This window comes from Lepidochelys kempii, chromosome 2, assembly GCF_965140265.1.
Source record: "Lepidochelys kempii isolate rLepKem1 chromosome 2, rLepKem1.hap2, whole genome shotgun sequence".
Lineage (NCBI taxonomy): Eukaryota > Metazoa > Chordata > Testudines > Cheloniidae > Lepidochelys > Lepidochelys kempii.
The window spans coordinates 214,465,110-214,485,431 of NC_133257.1; the positions used below are offsets into that span (position 1 = coordinate 214,465,110).

General features: G+C 40.7%; 1 protein-coding gene across 5 annotated transcripts in view; it reads left to right on the forward strand.

The window, feature by feature from the left end:
- Positions 1–20,322, forward strand: part of CRPPA (CDP-L-ribitol pyrophosphorylase A) — a 201,659-nt gene that overhangs the window by 168,363 nt on the left and 12,974 nt on the right. Inside the window, exon 10 of one of the 5 annotated variants that reach the window (XM_073333804.1) lies at positions 1,819–3,469. The exons of the other annotated variants lie outside the window; for them this stretch is intronic. Within the exon in view, the coding sequence (XP_073189905.1) occupies positions 1,819–1,902 (84 nt within the window). The 3' untranslated portion in view covers positions 1,903–3,469. Of the gene's footprint in view, positions 1–1,818; positions 3,470–20,322 lie in introns of those variants that run through there. 5 annotated transcript variants of the gene reach the window in all.

Sequence of the window (20,322 nt, forward strand, 5' to 3'; positions counted from 1 at the left end):
ATATATTTATGTTTATTTATAGATTAAAAAGTAGTCAAATATTATATTCTTGAAGAAATAGCTGCAGAGCATCTAACTTTCATTCTCTCCTGTTGTTCCTGGAGAATGTTCAGGCCTTAATTAAAAGGTTGTAATACAATTTCAGCTTTCACTTTGAGACTTCTTCACATGCCATATTTTCATTTATTAAATACTTTGATTTAATATATGGAGGACAAACTGTATCATATTACATAGCACATCACAAAAATGCCATACTACAGGAAGGTAGAGTTACTTAATTCATGCAAGGTAAACAGTGAAACAGTAAATAAATCCCATTGTATGTTGTACACCTGGAAACTACCAGACATGTTTACTTGAAGGTTCATTTTAACATAAAAAACAATAGAACTCTGAACAATGTTTCTGTTGTATTAGCTGTAACCACATGTGTATATTCTGGTCACAAGCCACACCTGTCTCACCCACTCAATGAAGGAAAGACTATACTGTTATTGAACAAATGTGTTCTTGCTCAGTCTGTACCCAAATCCCTCAACAAAGCATCTTTACTCAATAGTAAATCTTTACTCAATCTTTACTTCCACTTTGTCTCAACTCTGTCATTCAAATCCCACATGCCTGCACCCACAATGAATTTCAAGAACTGTAAAATTTCCAGTTTGACACCCTAGAATAGAGCTGGTTGGGAATTTTTCAATAAAATGTTTTGTTGGAAAGTGCAGATTCGTTGAAATATCAGTATGTGGAAACACACTGGTTTGCGGAAACATAACTTTTGTTGCAATGGATGGATGGTCTAGGATGGAGATTCTTGTCAAAATAAGAGAGAGACCCCGGAATAGCCAATAACATGAGAGTAGGTCAGTGCCTTATCACCCCCAGGCTATAAAGTCTCTCAAATTTTTCTGAAAAAAAATTTCTCAAAATTTTTTCAAAGGTGTCTGGTTCATCCCAGTGTAAAAGAGACCTCTTTTTTTGTGAAACAGAATTCTTGTTTTCTGGCCAGCTCTACACTGGAGTGTTTCAGAAACCAGAGAGGCCTTGTTGCAGAATTTACTCATAATTGCAGAGTACACAAGCCTTGTATGTAGCAGATTAAATGTGAGAAGACCATTTTGGTTGTAGAGCTCTAAGAAAATGTCTGCACGTCAGTCACCGTGCCTCAGTGGATCGCAGCAGAGAATACCAGATTCAGGACAAACTGCTGAGAAATAGGACAAACTCACCCCAAACTGGTGGTTATTCTATCATAAAATATACCTAGCCAGTAGTAAAAGGAAACTTCTGTCTCGCCACACTGGTTAACAAAAAGTAAAAAATGCAGTCTCCTTTGGCATTCCAGCACTCATTTCACCACTCAGCCACCTCGACTTACAATGTGTGGTTATTTAAAGCCAATTTAATCAAACAAAGGGTCTTTCTAATCCCAAGAGATCACCCACATAGCCAGGTCACTGTATAGCTCAGCTCTTGCCCAATAATCATGTTGTTGCCAATGCTTTCGTATCTAATATCTAAAGGTTTATTTAGACAAGAAAATACGGAGGAGAGAGCTAAAATCATCAAAGAAATCATATACATACCATCATTGCAAAGTTCTTGGATCAGGTTTGTAGTAGTGATGGAATAAACTGCTGGCTGTAAAGTCTCTGGTAACTTCCAAAAAGATTGGAAGGTCCTCAGTCCGTTGGTCTAAGTCCATAGCCCAGAGATCAGATCAGGAAAGAGGCAAAATGGAGATGCTTCAGGAACTTGTATACCTTCTCACATATGGAGGAATTGCTCTCTGTCTTAGTTTGTGGAAAATTACAGGCACAAGATGGAGTCCAGGGACACGTGAGCAAGTTACGGGCCCTTCATGCTTTGATGACTCATAGGAGTAGCCATTTTGGCTAAAGTGGCCAGAGGAAGACTCACCGGATGGGGACAAGCTTCTTCTATGACACATTTGAGAGCTAAGTATTCTTTCATGGGCCATCAACTTGAATAGTTCATTCACAAATGTGCTGGCCAGACTGGATGTAAATTACCTTGGGAGTGTTACCCCAGGAGCAAACACATTTGAAATACTGGTACATAGTCACTATTCATAACTTTAGATACAAAGATGATACTAGCATACAAATAATCATATTTAATAGATTGTAACTTTTCCATCGATACGTTGCAGTTGTCTAACAATGGCCATGTTAATGATATAAATGATCATACACCATTACAACTTTACCCAAAGCTGCTTATGGGCACCTTATTTATTATTTTAACAATGGTTGACTATCAAATGGTTGGGTATCAACCAATGGTTGGTTGTTGCAAAATTGTTTGAATTTGCTCCTGCTCACATAATAACCAATAAAAAAGTGAAAATGATAGGTGCATATAGTTTCCATAGCCGAAGGCAATTCATTATGCCTCACGTGACTGGTATAACAGATGTTTTATTGGAAATGAATAGAAACTCAGACATAAAGGATAAGTTTCATTGGAGGAGCTCCAGTAATGGTGCAAAAGTATGACGCTCATATTTTCTGCATAAACCATCTATTTTCACTGAAGCCATACCTTCACCTTTTCTTGTAAAGATGCACAGAAAGAGTTCCATGCCCACTAAGTGGTGCAGAATTATGCAACTTAATACAAAGAAATGGAATTGGACAAAAAAGGGAAGTGTCTGAAATATTTAAAACCATCAGATCCTGTAGCTTTTCCAGTTTAAGCACATTAGAGCATGCATTTCCTCTAAGAAATGCAATATTAGAATTTCCATTTTATCCAAATTACATGGATATTCTGTATCCCCACACATCATTCTCCTTGTCAACGATTTAACTGGTTTAAAGGTTTATCTATTTGTTGGTTTGGGTTTCTCAACATACAGGATTCAAGTCTTTATTTTTTGTCCTTGCTAAACTCACCAGCCACAGGCTCTGTCTGCACGATGGAGCACAGCGGTGTTAGCACACCCCTCTAGTGTAGCCAGCCTACACCAATAGAGGAGCTTTTCTTTTGATATATTAGCACCACCTCTCTGAATGAAGTTAGTTACATTAACAGAAGGGCTCTTCCATCAACATAGCTGTATCTACACTGGAGGTTTGTTGTCATTGCTGTGTCATTCAGGGCTGTGGGTTTTTTTCACACTCGCACCCGACATGCCTATGCCGATATAACTTTTAAGCGCAGACCAACCTTCAGTTATCAATTCATATTTTTTTTTATGGATCTTTACTTTGCCATTGCAAAGGATAAAATGAAGCTCCCTATTTTAGGCTCAGGAAGGCCTTCACATGAAGGTATAACAATAGTGCAAAATCCCCCTTAAAAAAAAAAAAAAAGAATGCACAGGCCCTATGGTTGATGTAATAGATAGAACAGATGTCTCCTGGCAAAGTGGCAGTAGAAGCATCAGAAATAGGGGGTTAGTCTTGTATACATTTGTCAGATGACTTTTGAATGATCTTATGAGTGAATTTTAGTTTCTGTTTTATGTGCTGTCTTTTCATTCGCTAGTTTTATAATGGATAGATGGCATATGAGTCTTGTCATGTTGGTTGACTGTATTTGAAATCATAGCATGGAGCAAATAGTGCTTTTTGATATGCGCTGTGCACAGCTTATTGTGATGTTAAAACCTCACCTGAATATCCAAGTTCTCTGCTTTTCACAGTGTCACTACAAGCAAATCCTCCTCAATTAAAAGTAGTTACCATAATTACAACCATTATTACAGGGACAAACACAGACATGCAACTTAAAAGAAAAATAGAGGAAACAAAGCTGGAACAGCTAGCCGGTCAGTCAACAATAGGAGAACTGAGGGCTTGTCTACACCGGCACTTTACAGCGCTGAAAAATTCTCGCTCAGGGGTGTGAAAAAACACTTCCCTGAGGGCTGCAAGTTTCAGCGCTGTAAAGTGCCAGTGTAGACAGTGCACCAGCTCCCAGCGCTGGTAGCTACTTCCCTCATGGAGGTGGTTTTTCTCTCCCAGTGCTCTGCCGCGACTACACCAGCCACGTTAAAGCGCTGCTGCGGCAGTGCTGTAATATTGCCAGTGAAGACGTGCCCTCAGTCTCAGGTCACTCTCCATTCTTTCTTCTCTCCCTACCTCTTGGCCATTCGCTTAAGCCCTGGCGCTGTATATAGCATAAACTGGAAAGATGAGACACCTCTGCTCTGAGCGCCAAACATTATTTCAATAAGGTCCAAAGGGTCAGTATTCTGGGGCAGATTTCCTGCACCATTTGCTCCATCTGTGTAGCTCAGGTGGTGCAAAGGGAACAGAAACCATCCACTTGCTCCCTGTTTGGCTTCCCGTGGTGTGGGGGACTCCCTAGTGGGCATGGCACCAGCAGAGATGGCTCCTCAGCCTTCTTCCCCAAATCCTCCTGGCTTCGGAGGCAAGGACGATGAGTAGATTGAAAGTTCTGCACTGTGGTTATTCCTATCTGATATGTAGTCAATAGGGGATTGTTGTCAGATTATGCAAATTAGAGCAGCCCCCAGGTTGTTCTAACCTGATCTGACGCAAAAAAATCCAGGAATCATGACTAGTTGTAGGTTCTCAGCTGCTTCTCTCTTTCCCTTCCTCCTGACTTTGAGCTATTTAAATCCATTCAGGTCCAAACTCACGATGTGTGATTAAAAGTTTAACATGGCTGGCATGTCCCTGTGAGCTGCTGATGCTTTATGGAAAACTTGGAAAAACATTTTATTTAGAAACGGTTCTGTGTATAGTATTTTTCATGTAGTTCTCATCTCAAGTTTTTTGTTCCAAAGGATTTGTGCAAGATCTTTGTTCCTTAAGTGTCAATACATTCCTTTTTATATCCACCAAAAATCATAATTCTCTGTCTATAACACTACAGTTGCTTGCTAGTAAATGAATAATTAGGATTACACGGACAGAATACACTTCAGGAACAAATGAACCCTTCTGAAATAATGTTTGTTGTGTGCAAATACACTTAGTACTGAAAAGTACCCTATATACAAATTATAAAGTAGTTGCACGCATATGCACACATATCCCTCGCAGTCAGTAGTTGTCTTTTACTGTCAGATAATAGTGATATATATCCTGTGAGGCAATAATTTTCCACTATAACTTTCAACTCCTGTCAGGATAGATAACATATGTTTAATTGCAAGCCCGCCAAATTTTTCACATTTGAATGTTCCACACAGAACCTATGGATAATTTAGCTCCATAAACTGGTTTCTACAATTCACTGGTGCAAACTGTACAACTTCTGTTGTTCTGGCCTCTCTACTTTACATCTGATCTCACAACCCAGAATGGCATAGGAGTTAAGACAAGCAAAAGAGAATACCCTCATTTTGGAGAAGCAGCGAGTAAGCAGAGTAGAGAATTTACAAAAATGGTGAACAAATCACATTTTGGACAGGCACATGCTTACGTATGCCTCCCTTTGATAACCCATGTTTGGAGCTGGAATATAGATTGTTTTACCGGGCAACTGAAGATATGAGTTCTAAACATTGTAAAGAGTGTTTTAAAGGTCACAATAAAATGATAAGTGCATACATTTGACAAATGACACTCTCATGCCTTAGAGATAAACTGATCGTTATTTTCATAGCCAAGGTTTTAAAAAGCATGGAGATATTTTTTCATGATAGGTTAGCACTGAAGTAAGAAATGTTTGTGGCTTTTCATGTGGAAACTGATTTGTCACAACATGGTTGACTGGGGCGTTGCAAGGCTTTTGCAATCTGTGTAAGTTTTTATACTCTGGGTTCAAAATTACAAACTTCATTTCTGTGACCTCAGACAGGATATAAACATAAGTGACATTGTTTTAATTTAAGTTTATTTTACCTGATGAAGAAAACAGGCTGTGATAATTATCTACTTTTTGGGTAAAAGGAGGAACCAAATCCAGAATAGACTTAGTCTCACAAATAACGTTTCATATACTGTAACTATAAAGCATGAAGTTCAGCACACAGTTTGCATATTTAAACCTCCCCTAAATGCAAGGAATTTTAGGATTATTCTTATGGGTGTGTTCATATAGAGGTCATGAATTTTGACCCTTTTGATATGAACTCACATGATATGTGAGCCTTTTGACATGAATTAACACTATTTTAATGTATTAATTTGACTGGTTTACAATCCTGATTTCAAGTTTTTAATTTTTATTTGCTCATAACACATATGTACACACACAAAAGCCTATTGGAAACAATGTCACAAGCATAAAGTTAACACACATACCAGAAAATTCAGAGTGAAGGCTAACATATCACCTTTAAATGCCCAATGAAAGCCCAGGTATTGCAGCATGTATCACGTACTGGAGGAATCTCACAACACCTGTACTTCATAATATTGGTTAAGAAACCTTAATATCTTTTACATTTGTTTCTGTCTGAATTGTGTTTTTGTTTCTCCAGTAGGTTAAGAAACAGGAACTGATCTGATAGACTGCAATTGTCATTATAAAATAGTTTCACAGCTCTGTATAAAATGAGTGCTCTGAGACTGACTATTAATTATGTTGTTCCCAAATACATGATGCCTGTTAAATATGTGGTCCTGTTTTCATGTTTGTTTTTTATTTTATAATGGTAATACAATCCAGATACTTCAGTTCAAGACTCACAGCACTTCTTGGGTGGTTAAACTCACTAGGTATTAGTCTCATGCCTTATAATGCTCCCTGAGGCACGTTACAAGTGCCTTGAAATACACTGCCTGTCATGACTTATTATGCCTTAAAAAACTATCTATTGTGTAACTATGAATTTAATCACTTAAAATGTATATTATTGACACAGTAGATGTTAATAGCCTCAGTGAGCAATATTGTGTATTACATGCCTATACCAGGTCCTTCAAAATTGTAGATCGTTGATGCAGTTGTCTGTGATGGCTCCCTCAGAACCATTAGCAAGTAAATCCATATTAAGGGATTGTTTCTTTTGATTGACTTGGTTCTGGAGTGTCGAGTGTTTGCAGACTGCAGAATATGGGTTACACGACTATAGTTGGCTTCCACTTCCACCTACCCCATGATAATAATAGCTGTAAAAACAAAGCTTCTTATAAAAACTGTTTAAAATACTGAGCTTCCAAAGAGAGTTCCAATGAGATGGCATGTATTTTATTAAACTAACAATACTTAAGAAAAGAAGAATTTGCCCTGAAGCTACATTTGCTTTGGTAAATGTCTCTGTGCAATTAAAAAGTGACATTTTCTTTTTCTTTTGTTTGTGTTTTGGTGTCTGAAAACATTTTTAATTTGTTTTTATTTTAAGGACAATGACAGTTTTATTTAAATTGTTCCTCATTGAAGTTTATGATACATGAATGTAAACAGCCCTTTTATAAAGCTGGTGGAACTACTTTTTATTTTTAATTGTGGTTAAATAAAATGATTCATGCTTGAATTTCCTCTATAGAATTGTGGGACTGGTCATAAAATGACCCCAGAATAAAATGTAGGTTTGTGTGTTTCAGCAGCATAGAAATCCAAAGTTGTTTGAACAATTTCTAGATATTATGATTTTGTATTTATTTGGGAAAATAAGTAATTAAAAAGATTGCCACCTTTGATCTTTAATCTGCCACAGTCCGATTAGCTAGTATCCTTGGTGATATACTGGATCAGTACTGCCAGTAAGAATTACTTCACTTGCTATTTAAAGGGCATGATTCTACTTATTTAAAACAAATCTGAATCTGGAAAATTTGTGGTTCCGCTTTTTTGAAGGAAAACAAGAATTAAAAGTCCCCAGTTCTGAGGGAGACACCAGATGTGGTCCTCTGGGAAGAATATTGCTAGTCGATTGTTAAGGAGGTTGGGAAAGGGTGAGGACTCAGTCTCGGAAAACCTCCAAAACCTTCAGGGAGTGGAAGAAAGCAAAGATTTTACAGTAGAATTTTAATTTGTGTAATGTCATGCATATACTTTGTATGAAAGAAGTGATTTGCAGAGTTCAGTAATGAAATTACAGTAATAAATAACACAATAAGAGAGAAGTGAGGCTTAGGCAAGAAAGAAAAGCTACTTTTTCAGCTGAGGTTTGAACTGAGATGGAGAGTTAAGGTAGAAGTATACAGAAAGTGTTTTGCATCAGTAATAACGAGGCTGTGTTGAAGAAAAAGCCACGTGGAAACCATTGATAGATGGGCAGGGAGGGGAACAGAGAGAGCAAATATATATGTTTACAAAGCCCACCTGCAGGCAGGAACTAGTCCATTGTGGGCTTAAAATAAAAGGTGGTGGGTGTTTTGGAATTGAATCTTGAAGGGAATGGAGAAATGCAACAATGAATTGTTTGATGATGGGTATGATGTGTACATAGCAATGTTATAGACATAGTAATAATTATTAGATAGGCAGCAGGTTTACAGAACTAGGAGGAGAGATGAGGGTGTAAAATGAGGTCAAGATTACGGACATAGGGGAGTGAAATTTACTGCAGATGAAGGAGAGTTTTGAGTCAGGAAGGGAGTTTGTGGAAATGAAGTTGTACTCCAGATTGCTCTTTTTGCCCACAGAATGCTTTTTGGTTTTGGGGGCCTGCTGAAAATCATATAGACAAACTGTAAATTCTCATTATCAATACAGGCTGAGAGGGTGGATAACGTAGAGTCATTAGACTGTCAAAAATATTGCATTTAAGAGTAATTGTTAAAGTGGAAGCTTAAAGCTAAACTTGAAAAAAGATGAGTGAGAGTAAATATCAAAGAAGAAGTAAAAACAGCCCTTTAAACGTTAGCACAAGAATATTCATAGAATCATAGAATCATAGAATATCAGGGTTGGAAGGGACCCCAGAAGGTCATCTAGTCCAACCCCTTGCTCAAAGCAGGACCAATTCCCAGTTAAATCATCCCAGCCAGGGCTTTGTCAAGCCTGACCTTAAAAACCTCTAAGGAAGGAGATTCTACCACACCTCCCTAGGTAACGCATTCCAGTGTTTCACCACCCTCTTAGTGAAAAAGTTTTTCCTAATATCCAATCTAAACCTCCCCCACTGCAACTTGAGACCATTACTCCTCGTTCTGTCATCTGCTACCATTGAGAACAGTCTAGAGCCATCCTCTTTGGAACCCCCTTTCAGGTAGTTGAAAGCAGCTATCAAATCCCCCCTCATTCTTCTCTTCTGCAGGCTAAACAATCCCAGCTCCCTCAGCCTCTCCTCATAACTCATGTGTTCCAGTCCCCTAATCATTTTTGTTGCCCTTCGCTGGACTCTCTCCAATTTATCCACATCCTTCTTGAAGTGTGGGGCCCAAAACTGGATACAGTACTCCAGATGAGGCCTCACCAATGTCAAATAGAGGGGAACGATCACATCCCTTGGTCTGCTCGCTTCATCCTTGACTATCACCTAAATCCAGAGTTAGACACCTAAATAAATAAGTGGCAACTTCTGTTGCTGTGAAAATCAGCCCAAAAGCCAGCAATGTTATCACCCTGAAATGCCCAACTACAACTGTGTGAAATTTCTCAGACAAATAGTTTATTTGCCGAAAAATGCAGTTTCAGTTAATTCGAAACTATTTGCAAATTTGACATTAATTTGGCCAAATTGTTTGGGGTTTTTTTTTGGGGGGGTTTTTTGGGTTTTTTTGAGGGGGAGGCAGGGAATATTTAGAATATCTGCAGGAGGAAAAAGAGGTGGTCCCATTGCTTGCCTTTCAACTGTTGATCCAGTGGTTAGGGCATTCACCTGTGATGTGGGAGACCCAAGTTTATTCCCTGCTCTGCCTAGTGTGGAGTATGGATTTGAACAGGGATCTCTCCAAGTGCAGGAGAGTACCCTAGCCACTAGGCTGCGGGAAATTGTGTTGTGCATCTTTCTCAATCTCTCGTGCTGAATCTGTTCCACTGGGTATAAAAAATAGTTTGTGGAACAGGGACATGAACTTGGATCTTCTCACCTCCCAGGGAGTGCCCTAATCACCTGGCTATAGAGTCACTCTTACTTGCTTTCTCTGGCTCATTATTCACCACTACTTCCTCCTCCTCCCTTTGTGTGAGTCTAGCTCATCATTTCCTTTGCTTTTATGTTAAAGAGTGTGTGGCAACAAATCAAAGCAGTTCATTGTAGATTGAATGAAATATTCCATTTGACTTGAAACTAAATTTGTTGACTTTTTTGATTTGCTGACATTTTTCAGCTTTTTTGATACAGGTCGGACCATTTTTGTTTTCATTTTTCAGAATTGCCACTGAACTGAAAAATAGGTCATTCACACATCTGTAATTGTAACACAATTGTATTAAAGGGTACAACTTAAACTTTTTCCACAGGTCTAAAAATTGTGTCTCATTTCTGTAATGTAGAAAATTGCCAGGAAATGGGGAAAATAGAGGATTTTGCTTACTCTTTCATTTTTGACAGTTATAGCCAGCAAATAACCTCAAGAAATAGGTTGAATCTTATACATTATTTGTGCGCCTATTTGCAATTTTATGTTCAGTTCATCTTTATTTTTAAGAAACATCCAAAATATGTCATAAGGGAGTTAGACAGTGTTTATTTAGAGTCCAACTCACTCCTTGCACCACACCCAAGTAACTGAACATTGTGTGGGAAACTCTGTGGAAGGAGAGAGGAATCTGAGGGGGAAGTCACCCCCACCAACCTGCAGTCAGGCTGTAGGGCAAAAAACGCAACCTCTTCCTGGCAATTCTTCCAGCTTATGGGTTAGAACAGGGGTGAGCACACTACAGCCTGTGGACCACATCTGGCCTGCCAGCTGATTTAATCCAGCCCTCAAGCTCCCGCTGGGGAGCGGCGTCTGGGGCTTGCCCAGCATAGGGGCAGCCAGGGGGCTCCGCATGCTGCCCCTGCCTGAAGCGCCACCCCCGCAGCTCCCATTGGCCGGGAACTGCAGCCAATGGGAGCTGCAAGATGGTGCCTGCAGACGGGGCAGCCACGCAGAGCCACCTGGCCGCGCCTCCACGTAGGAGCCAGAGAGGGGACATGGTGCTGCTTCTGGGAACTGCTTGAGGTAAGCACTGCCTGGAGCCTGCACCCCTGACCTCTTCTGCTCCCCAATCCCCTGCCCCAGCCCATATCCCCATCCTGCCCTCTGCCCTTTGATCACAACCCGGAGCACCCTCCTGCACCCCTCATCCCCAGCCCCACCCCAGAGCCTACACCCCCATCCAGAGCCCTCACACACCCCCATGCCCCAATACCCTGCCCCATCCCGGAGCCCCCTCCCACACTCTGAACTCCTTGGTCCCAGCCCAGAGCCCCCTCCTGTACCCTGAACTCCCCAGACTCAGCCCAGAATCTGCACCTCCAGCAGAGCCCTCACCACCCTCTGCACTCCAACCCTCAGCCCCAGCCCGGAGCCCCCTCCTGCACCCTGAACTCCTCATTTCTGGTTCCACCCCAGAGCCTGCACCCCCAGCCAGAGCCCTCATCCACTCCCGCACCCCAACCCTAATTTCATGCACATTCATGGCCCGCCATACAATTTCCATACCCAGATGTGGCCCTCAGGTCAAAAAGTTTGCCCGGGTTAAAATATTGGCCACTGCTCTTTTATGGCTGGAGTTAGGGCCATTGGATCTGTATAAGAATAGCTTCAGTAGCTTTGAGGCTGGCGTGGGGTGACCTTCCACAATTCATGTAGGTGGTAGAGCTGCTCACAGAGGGTCTGAGCCAACACTCATTCAAATCAGTGGAAGTCTTTGGTTCCCACTGATTTCAAATGACTTTGGATCAAACCAAATGCTAAATGCTGTGAGGCACTCAGTGCTTGAGTGAATTTCACTCTTATAATAGAACTTGTTTTAATCATAATAATGGGAAATGTGTTTTGATTTTTCTAAGAATCATTTCCTTATTTGAATTCCTATTGCAGGAAAGTTTTGGTCTTTGGGGACATATAAAACTGCAAGTATCCATAGGAAAGTGACTGGGGTTTTGAAGATATTTTGAAAGGAGACTGTGGTAACAATTAAATAGTAGTTAAAGACGGTGCAGCATGGAAACTTCCCAGGGGTAGGCATTTTTGCTGCTTTTATTATCCAGATTAACGTATAACATAGATGAAGGTGTAGGTTAGTATTGAGTAATAATGTTAACAAAGAGTGGTGGATGCCTTCATAGGTCATGAACTACTCATCTGTTTTCATTTTTATTAAAATACTGTAATTATTGAGTGCAGTTAATTCATCCTTAAACCGTTAATGCAAAATTAGTTTGTTGTTCCTTTAATTTTTATAATTGGTTCTTCATTACCTTTTTCTTTAATCTGTCATTTCAAATAGCTTTAGCTTTTTAGAAAAGTCCTGGTTATTTTACAAGTGTTTTATCTTTTGAAGTTAATTTTAGTTTGAGTGTGGGTGTTTGTATAGGAACAGACTATTGTGTTAATGGGTTTGGATTGATGATTGATATTAGCTGGCAGAAAGATGTGAACTACCCATCTTGACAAACTATAGGTTTTATTTAAGAGAACATCAGTGACATCCATATTTATCTGACTGAACTAACACAGTCTAGAAGAGAACTTGAATGTAAAAATAAGGATATTTTTCCCCTTAAGGATAATAAAATTTATTATTCTCAAAAAAGGATATTTGACCTTTTAAATTTAAGGATGTTGGAAATGCAATTTTTAATCACTTAATTTGCAAGCAGCTATTATACCGTGGCTATCGTATATTTGTTTGCATAACATCCATGTGATGTTCAAGTCAGAGATACGGTACCATATGGAAACATACTCTGCCAGCCTCAAATACTTTAGCTTAGAACACAGAAAAGGGATCCAGGAGTGTTATGTAACAATCACAATAAGATTACTTACAAGGAGTCATACTGGGAGCAGTGATGTTGGTATCCCAGAGATCTCGTTCGTTTATTTTGTTTGAGAGTCTGACATCATCCAGTGATTCCTCAATGAGACCTGTTTCTCATTTTGCAAGTGCTCACAGGTTTACTCTTCAGATCCCTCGGAGAGGTCCCCTCAAACCACTGTCTTCAGAGGTGGACCTTTTTTAGTTTCTGTGACATCACTAGATGGGTGAGAGAAATGAACTTTGTTACATACACATGCCTGAATCTTCAGTTCTTTCCTGAAAATGTGGACTTCCCTCTCCTGCCAGAATTCATCAGGAAGATGAACATGGAATTCATCAACAAAGCTTTTATTCTCTATACCCTTTCTAGAGGATTAAACATGTATTGAAGTTCTTTCTTGTTCACAAGAGCTCAGAAACATTATGCAGTCAGTCTGTTTCGAGGAATACCAGATGAGAAAAGGATTGCATCTTACTTACCTATGAGAAGTAAGGGCCTGCATTCATGGATGGTCAAATATCATTCTGCCAAAGAGGTCGTATCTCCCTGGGCCACATGTGACCTGAGACTTTGACTTCCAAAGTGTGTAAGGCTGCAGTGTAGTCATTCCCCACCCCCAGTTTCTATCATTTGGATCTATCTACATTGGTGGATGCCACCTCTGGTCACAGAGTTATTCAGCTCTCACAGTAAAGGCAGGCCCCTTCTCGCTATCTACATTCAATGCACATCTTGGGATGTAAGCTCTTTGGGACAGGGATTGTGTCTACCGCTGTTTGTACAATGTCTACCACAATGGGGCCCTAAGTACAATCAGAGTCTCTCAGCACTACCATAATATTAATAAATTTTAAAATTAGCATCCTATTGGTATAAGAGAGAGAGAACCTGGATTTGTGCTGGAAATGGCCCAACTTGATGATCACTTTAGATAAGCTATTACCAGCAGGACAGTGGGGTGGGAGGAGGTATTGTTTCATTATCTCTGTGTGTATATAATATCTGCTGCAGTTTCCACGGTATGCATCCGATGAAGTGAGCTGTAGCTCACGAAAGCTCATGCTCAAATAAATTGGTTAGTCTCTAAGGTGCCACAAGTACTCCTTTTCTTTTTACAGACAGGAAGATTACTTACTGTTAATTTCTTTCATTGTAGTTCTCCCTTCTTCCATTCAACATCCCCTTTCCTCTTGTGAAGAGGTACCACCTTACATCTTTACATCTCTTTATCCCATTTCTCAACTCATTAACTTCTTCATCACTCTGGAAGTTTTCTCATTCTGTTGGAAAGTTGGCCATCCTTAGGCCCTACATACAGCTCTTGACTTTGCCTTTATTGTCTTGATTCTTTTGCTTACTTGCTTTCCAGTGGTGGAGCCATAATACTGTATGTCCTTGACTGTTCCTGTTGGTAGGATGGGAGGGAACGGCTGTACGACAAAGTGTGAGGTGCCACAGAAACACTAACCTAAACCAAATATGCTATATGCCTTTTTAATTCCTCTCTCTTCCTTTGTTTGCTAGCTAACGTGGTGGTATTAGAGACTACAAACATGGCAATAATCAGATATTATATCTTATAGCAAATACTGGTAACTGGAGCTTATTTTTTCATACTTTTTCAAAATTTAAAATAAATATATGGTGCTTCATACTTTTATATTATCATTAAAGTGGGATGTGAATGATAAGATGAAAGTTACTTGGCTAGATGTTTAATTTTAAATATTAAGCTGCAATTCGGCTGGTGTAAGTCAAAGTAGCTCCATTGACTTCAAAATGCAATTAAAGTATGAAGGGTTCATGACTTGTTCACTGGGCTGTCCCTTTTTACTTTAGGGCCTGATGCTGCAAAGTGCAGAGAACTGTGCTGAGGGAAGTCAACTCCCATTGAAGCTCTCTGTGTAGGGCATCTTGCAGCACCAACCCCTTAACAGTGAGCCCCTATGGTATCTCTGCACTGCAGCCGGGATAAAAGGAATCGTGTGGACATTGCGTCTCCAGCAGAGATTCAGGCTAGCCACCTGAGCTCAGAGGTCAGGTGGGCTTGATAGCCCGAGCAGCAACATCTACCTCTATTTTTAGCTCGCTAGCTCAAGCACCACTGGCACAAGTCTGTCCCCCTGGGCTGGAAGGCTTGCTTCCAGCTGCAGTGTAGAATATACTGTGTGCTGCAACTGCCCGCGTCTCATTGTTTTCTGCACACAAGCACACAGTGAACCTTGGGCTGCTCCAAACCTTGATCTTGACATCATGAGAGAGCAATCAACACCACAGGAAATTAGAGCACATAGTGTAGTGTGCAGCAAGCATGTGCATGTAATTGAGGACTTGGGGTCAGACCCATTCTCAGTGTAATACCAGAGTAACTCTGTTGATGGCAACTCTGGTGTAACTGAGATTGGAATCTGGCCTCTAAACTACTAAACTGGCATTGTTGCCCAAAACGATTGAGCAAAACAGCAAAGGGCAACGTAAACAATAGCCCAGAGAATGCACTCACGTGTGGTTTGCCCCTCAGAGTCTCTTGTGTTCAGTTTATTATTCTCCCCGGAGGAGATTTTTTCATTTTGTTTTGTTACAGCATTTCCTGTGAACCATCTTAAACAAATTACCTACAATCAAGGGGAATGTTTCTAATCAATTAAGTAATTATTGCGACCTTATGCTAGTATTTCAAATTACTTACAGCCGATAGGAGTTGTATTTAATGTAGATTTTAACAACTAATCAGAAATAAGTAAATTAAAATGTATACAAGTTTTGTAGCCTTCTTTTCCTTTCTATTTTTGGAGGGGAAGGAGTTCTGTTTTAACATTTAGATTATTCTTTATGAAATCAGTACATTCAGGAAACCAAAGAAGTTTGCATTAGGCTGAGGGAATGGAAAAAATGCTAACATTTCCTCTGCACTGTTTTTCAGTGCCCCACAGGAGATTCTAGTGCATGGCTCCCTCTCAACAAACACCTTTCCATTTTGGTACAATAATAATAATAACAACTAAATGTTGCTCAGCTTTCCTGCATATTGCTGATAATATGAAGATCACAAAACAAATGTTCATCATTTTTCAGTATAAACCAGAGCTTATACCTTCATATGCCAGAGTCTGTCATCCACAACAACTGAAGCGTTTCATGGTCTGTACTTTTTTGTTTTAGCAACTTGATCCTAGTTGTTTGCACTCCAGTGTAGTTAAATTTTCTTGAAACTGATGACAGAACAACCTACATTTTCAGTGTTTGTATGAAAATGAAAGTGAAAAATCAAACTGATGTATTCAAAATTGCTACAATTGATACAATTTGTTTCTGTTATAATCACCATAACCTGAAAATGCCTTTTCATTCATAGATTATAAGGCCAGAAGGGACCATTGTGATCATCTAGTCTGAACTCCTTTATTTAGGTACCCTCCTACATTGGGACCCTGACTCCCAAGTACAATTCTACTCCATTTACATTAGAAGACTACTGTTCCATATTTTGGCATTTTGCACGCATTACGCAAGTTATGGTTTTCTTACAAATTGGTCTAAAAATTTAATTTTCCTATCTGTATAGCATTTCCTAATGACAAATCTTTATAAGGATTCTTCTACAGTAGATATAAGAACAAGAGATTGATTATTATTACAAGGTAATAGTGTTGATGTAATATACTTAGACATCTATGATGCATTTGACTTGATTACACAACATTTTGATGAAAAATCTAGACCGATATAAAGTTAACATGGATTAAAAACTGGCTTAATTGATAGTCTCATATGTAACTGTAAATGGGGAATCATCATCTAGCAGATTTGTTTTCAGTGGGGTCCTGCAAGGATTGGTTCTTGGCCCTACTCTATTTAACATTTTTATCAATGACCTGGAAGAAAATATAAACCCATCACTGATTTTTTATGTGTGGATGATACAAAAATTGCGGGAGTAGTAAATAATGAAAAGGACAGGTCACTGATTTAGGGCGCTCTGGATTGCTTGGTATACTTTGCAAAAATGAACAATATGTATTTAAATATGGCTAAATGTAAATGAAAAAAAGATTTGGGGGTTGTGGTGGATAATCAGCTAAACATGAGCTCCCAGGGTGAGTTGTGGCCAAAAGAGCTAATGGGTTCTGGGATACATAAATGGGAATCTTGAATAGGACTAGAGAGATTGTTTTACTTCTGTATTGGGCACTGTTGTGACCGCTGCTGGAATACTGTGTTCAGTTTTGGTGCCCACAATTCAAGAAGGGTATTGATAAATTGGAGCGGGTTCAGAGAAAAGTCATGAGAATCATTAAAGTACTAGAAAACACGCCTTATAGTGATAGACTGAAGGAGCTGTTTAGCTTAACAAAGAGAAGGTTAAGGGGTGACTTGATTTCAGTCTATATTACCTACATGGGAACAAATATTTAATAATGGGCTCTTCAGTCTAGCTGAGAAAGGTATAGTATGACCCGATGGCTGAAAGTTGAAAGTAGACAAATTCAGACTGGAAATAAGTCTCAAATTTTTTATGGTGAGAGTAATTAACTATTGGAACAATTTACCAAAGGTAGTGGTGGATTCTCCCTTACTGACAATTTTTAAATTATGATTGGATTTTTTTTTCTAAAAGATCTGCTCCAGGAATTCTTTTGGGGATGTTCTATGGCCTGTGTTGTACAAGAGGTCAGACTAGATGATCACAATGGTCCCTTCTCCTGTAGAATCTAGGAACAGTACCTGCTTAAGAAGTGTGAGTTCATATATGTCTGTTCACTCCTTGTATATTAGCCTGTTGTTACTATAGAGTGTATTTGACTATCACAATAGCATCTTTGTGACTTCACTCAGTAACAGAAATAATTGTTTAGAACAAGCTGAAAGATGGTGAATATGAAATTAAATAATATATTCGAGAACAGACTGGCTAGTTTGGTTACATAGAAAAGATCCCCAATTGATTTTAAATAATGTGGGAGTGGGAGTCAATATCATCCTGGCCACTAGAAAATAAGTAGGAAGTAGGAATATTTCTCTCTCTCAGTCCCAGGATTTTTAAAAATAAAATAACTCACCCCTTGATATCTCCCAAATCTCCTTAGATTACTTAGCAGGAATGGGGGGGAAATATTTTATTTTTTGGCAGTCTGCTTGGGTACCAAAATGTAAGTTTTGTTCACCTTTTTTCAAAATACTGTCTGAGTAAAACAATATTAGAACACTTCTGTTGCCTCTACATTTTCTTCTTTCTCTGGAAATCTCTCTCTCTTTCCCCACTTCTTCCCACTTTCTCCGTCCTTTGTTCCGCTGGCTCTCTCTTTCTGTCTAGTAGGGAGAGCTACAGTCATCAAGTAATGCTGATCTCTGATGTACTTTACACATGGTTTTACCTATAAAGGGGAACTGCCTTGGACTGTGTTAAGCAGATTTCACTGCGCTGCTAGCTCCATGTGTCAGGAACTTCCTTACATGAGCCATACAGTAACTCAGGCTTCTGATGGGGCCAGTGGTACTGTAGTAGTCTGTAAATGATTTGGAAGACTGGGGTGTTTATGTGTAGTGGGAGGCCAGGAATGAGTAGCAGGTTTCTCTGAATCCGTGTATGTGGTGGGTCTGAGAGGCATTCTTGGCCTCCCACAAAACATAACATCCAAGCCATTGAAATCATTTACAGACTACCACAGTCCATCAGTCAGCAGAAGGTCTACCACACTTAGGGTATGTCTACACTACGGAATAAGGTCGAATTTATAGAAGTCGGTTTTTTAGAAATCGATTTTATATATTCGAGTGTGTGTGTCCCCACAGAAAATGCTCTAAGTGCATTAAGTGCATTAACTCGGCGGAGTGCTTCCACAGTACCGAGGCTAGAGTCGACTTCCGGAGCATTGCGCTGTGGATAGCTATCCCACAGTTCCCGCAGTCTCCGCTGCCCATTGGAATTCTGGGTTGAGATCCCAATGCCTGATGGGGCTAAAACATTGTCGCGGGTGGTTCTGGGTACATATCGTCAGGCCCCCGTTCCCTCCCTCCCTCCGTGAAAGCTAGGGCAGACAATCGTTTCGCGCCTTTTTTCCTGAGTTACCTGTGCAGACGCCATACCACGGCAAGCGTGGAGCCCGCTCAGGTAACCGTCACCCTATGTCTCCTGGGTGCTGGCAGACGCGGTACGGCTTTGCTACACAGTAGCAGCAACCCATTGCCTTCTGGCAGCAGATGGTGCAGTATGACTGGTAGCCGTCCTCGTCGTGTCCGAGGTGCTCTTGGCCACGTCGGCTGGGAGCGCCTGGGCAGACATGGGCGCAGGGACTAAATTTGGAGTGACTTGACCAGGTCGTTCTCTTTAGTCCTGCAGTCAGTCCTATTGAACCGTCTTACGGTGAGCAGGCAGGTGGTACGGATTGCTAGCAGTCGTACTGTACCATCTTCTGCCGGGCAGGCAAGAGATGAGGATTGCTAGCAGTCATATTGTACCATCTTCTGCCAGGCAGGCAAGAGATGAGGATGGCTAGCAGTCGTACTGTACCATCTTCTGCCAGGCAGGCAAGAGATGAGGATGGCTAGCAGTCGTACTGTACCATCTTCTGCCGAGCAGCCATGAAATGTGGATGGCATGCAGTCCTTCTGCACTGTCTGCTGCCAGCCAAAGATGTAAAAGATAGATGGAGTGGATCAAAACAAGAAATAGACCAGATTTGTTTTGTACTCATTTGCCTCCTCCCCTGTCTAGGGGACTCATTCCTCTAGGTCACACTGCAGTCACTCACAGAGAAGGTGCAGCGAGGTAAATCTAGCCATGTATCAATCAGAGGCCAGGCTAACCTCCTTGTTCCAATAAGAACAATAACGTAGGTGCACCATTTCTTATTGGAACCCTCCGTGAAGTCCTGCCTGAAATACTCCTTGATGTAAAGCCACCCCCTTTGTTGATTTTAGCTCCCTGAAGCCAACCCTGTAAGCCGTGTCGTCAGTCGCCCCTCCCTCCGTCAGAGCAACAGCAGACAATCGTTCCGCGCCTTTTTTCTGTGCGGACGCCATACCAAGGCAAGCATGGAGGCCGCTCAGCTCACTTTCGCAATTAGTAGCACATTAAACACCACACGCATTATCCAGCAGTATATGCAGCACCAGAACCTGGCAAAGCGATACTGGGCGAGGAGGCGACGTCAGCGCGGTCACGTGAGTGATCAGGACATGGACACAGATTTCTCTGAAAGCATGGGCCCTGCCAATGCATGCATCATGGTGCTAATGGGGCAGGTTCATGCTGTGGAACGCCGATTCTGGGCTCGGGAAACAAGCAAAGACTGGTGGGACCGCATAGTGTTGCAGGTCTGGGACGATTCCCAGTGGCTGCGAAACTTTCGCATGCGTAAGGGCACTTTCATGGAACTTTGTGACTTGCTTTCCCCTGCCCTGAGGCGCAATAATACCAAGATGAGAGCAGCCCTCACAGTTGAGAAGCGAGTGGTGATAGCCCTGTGGAAGCTTGCAACGCCAGACAGTTACCGGTCAGTTGGGAATCA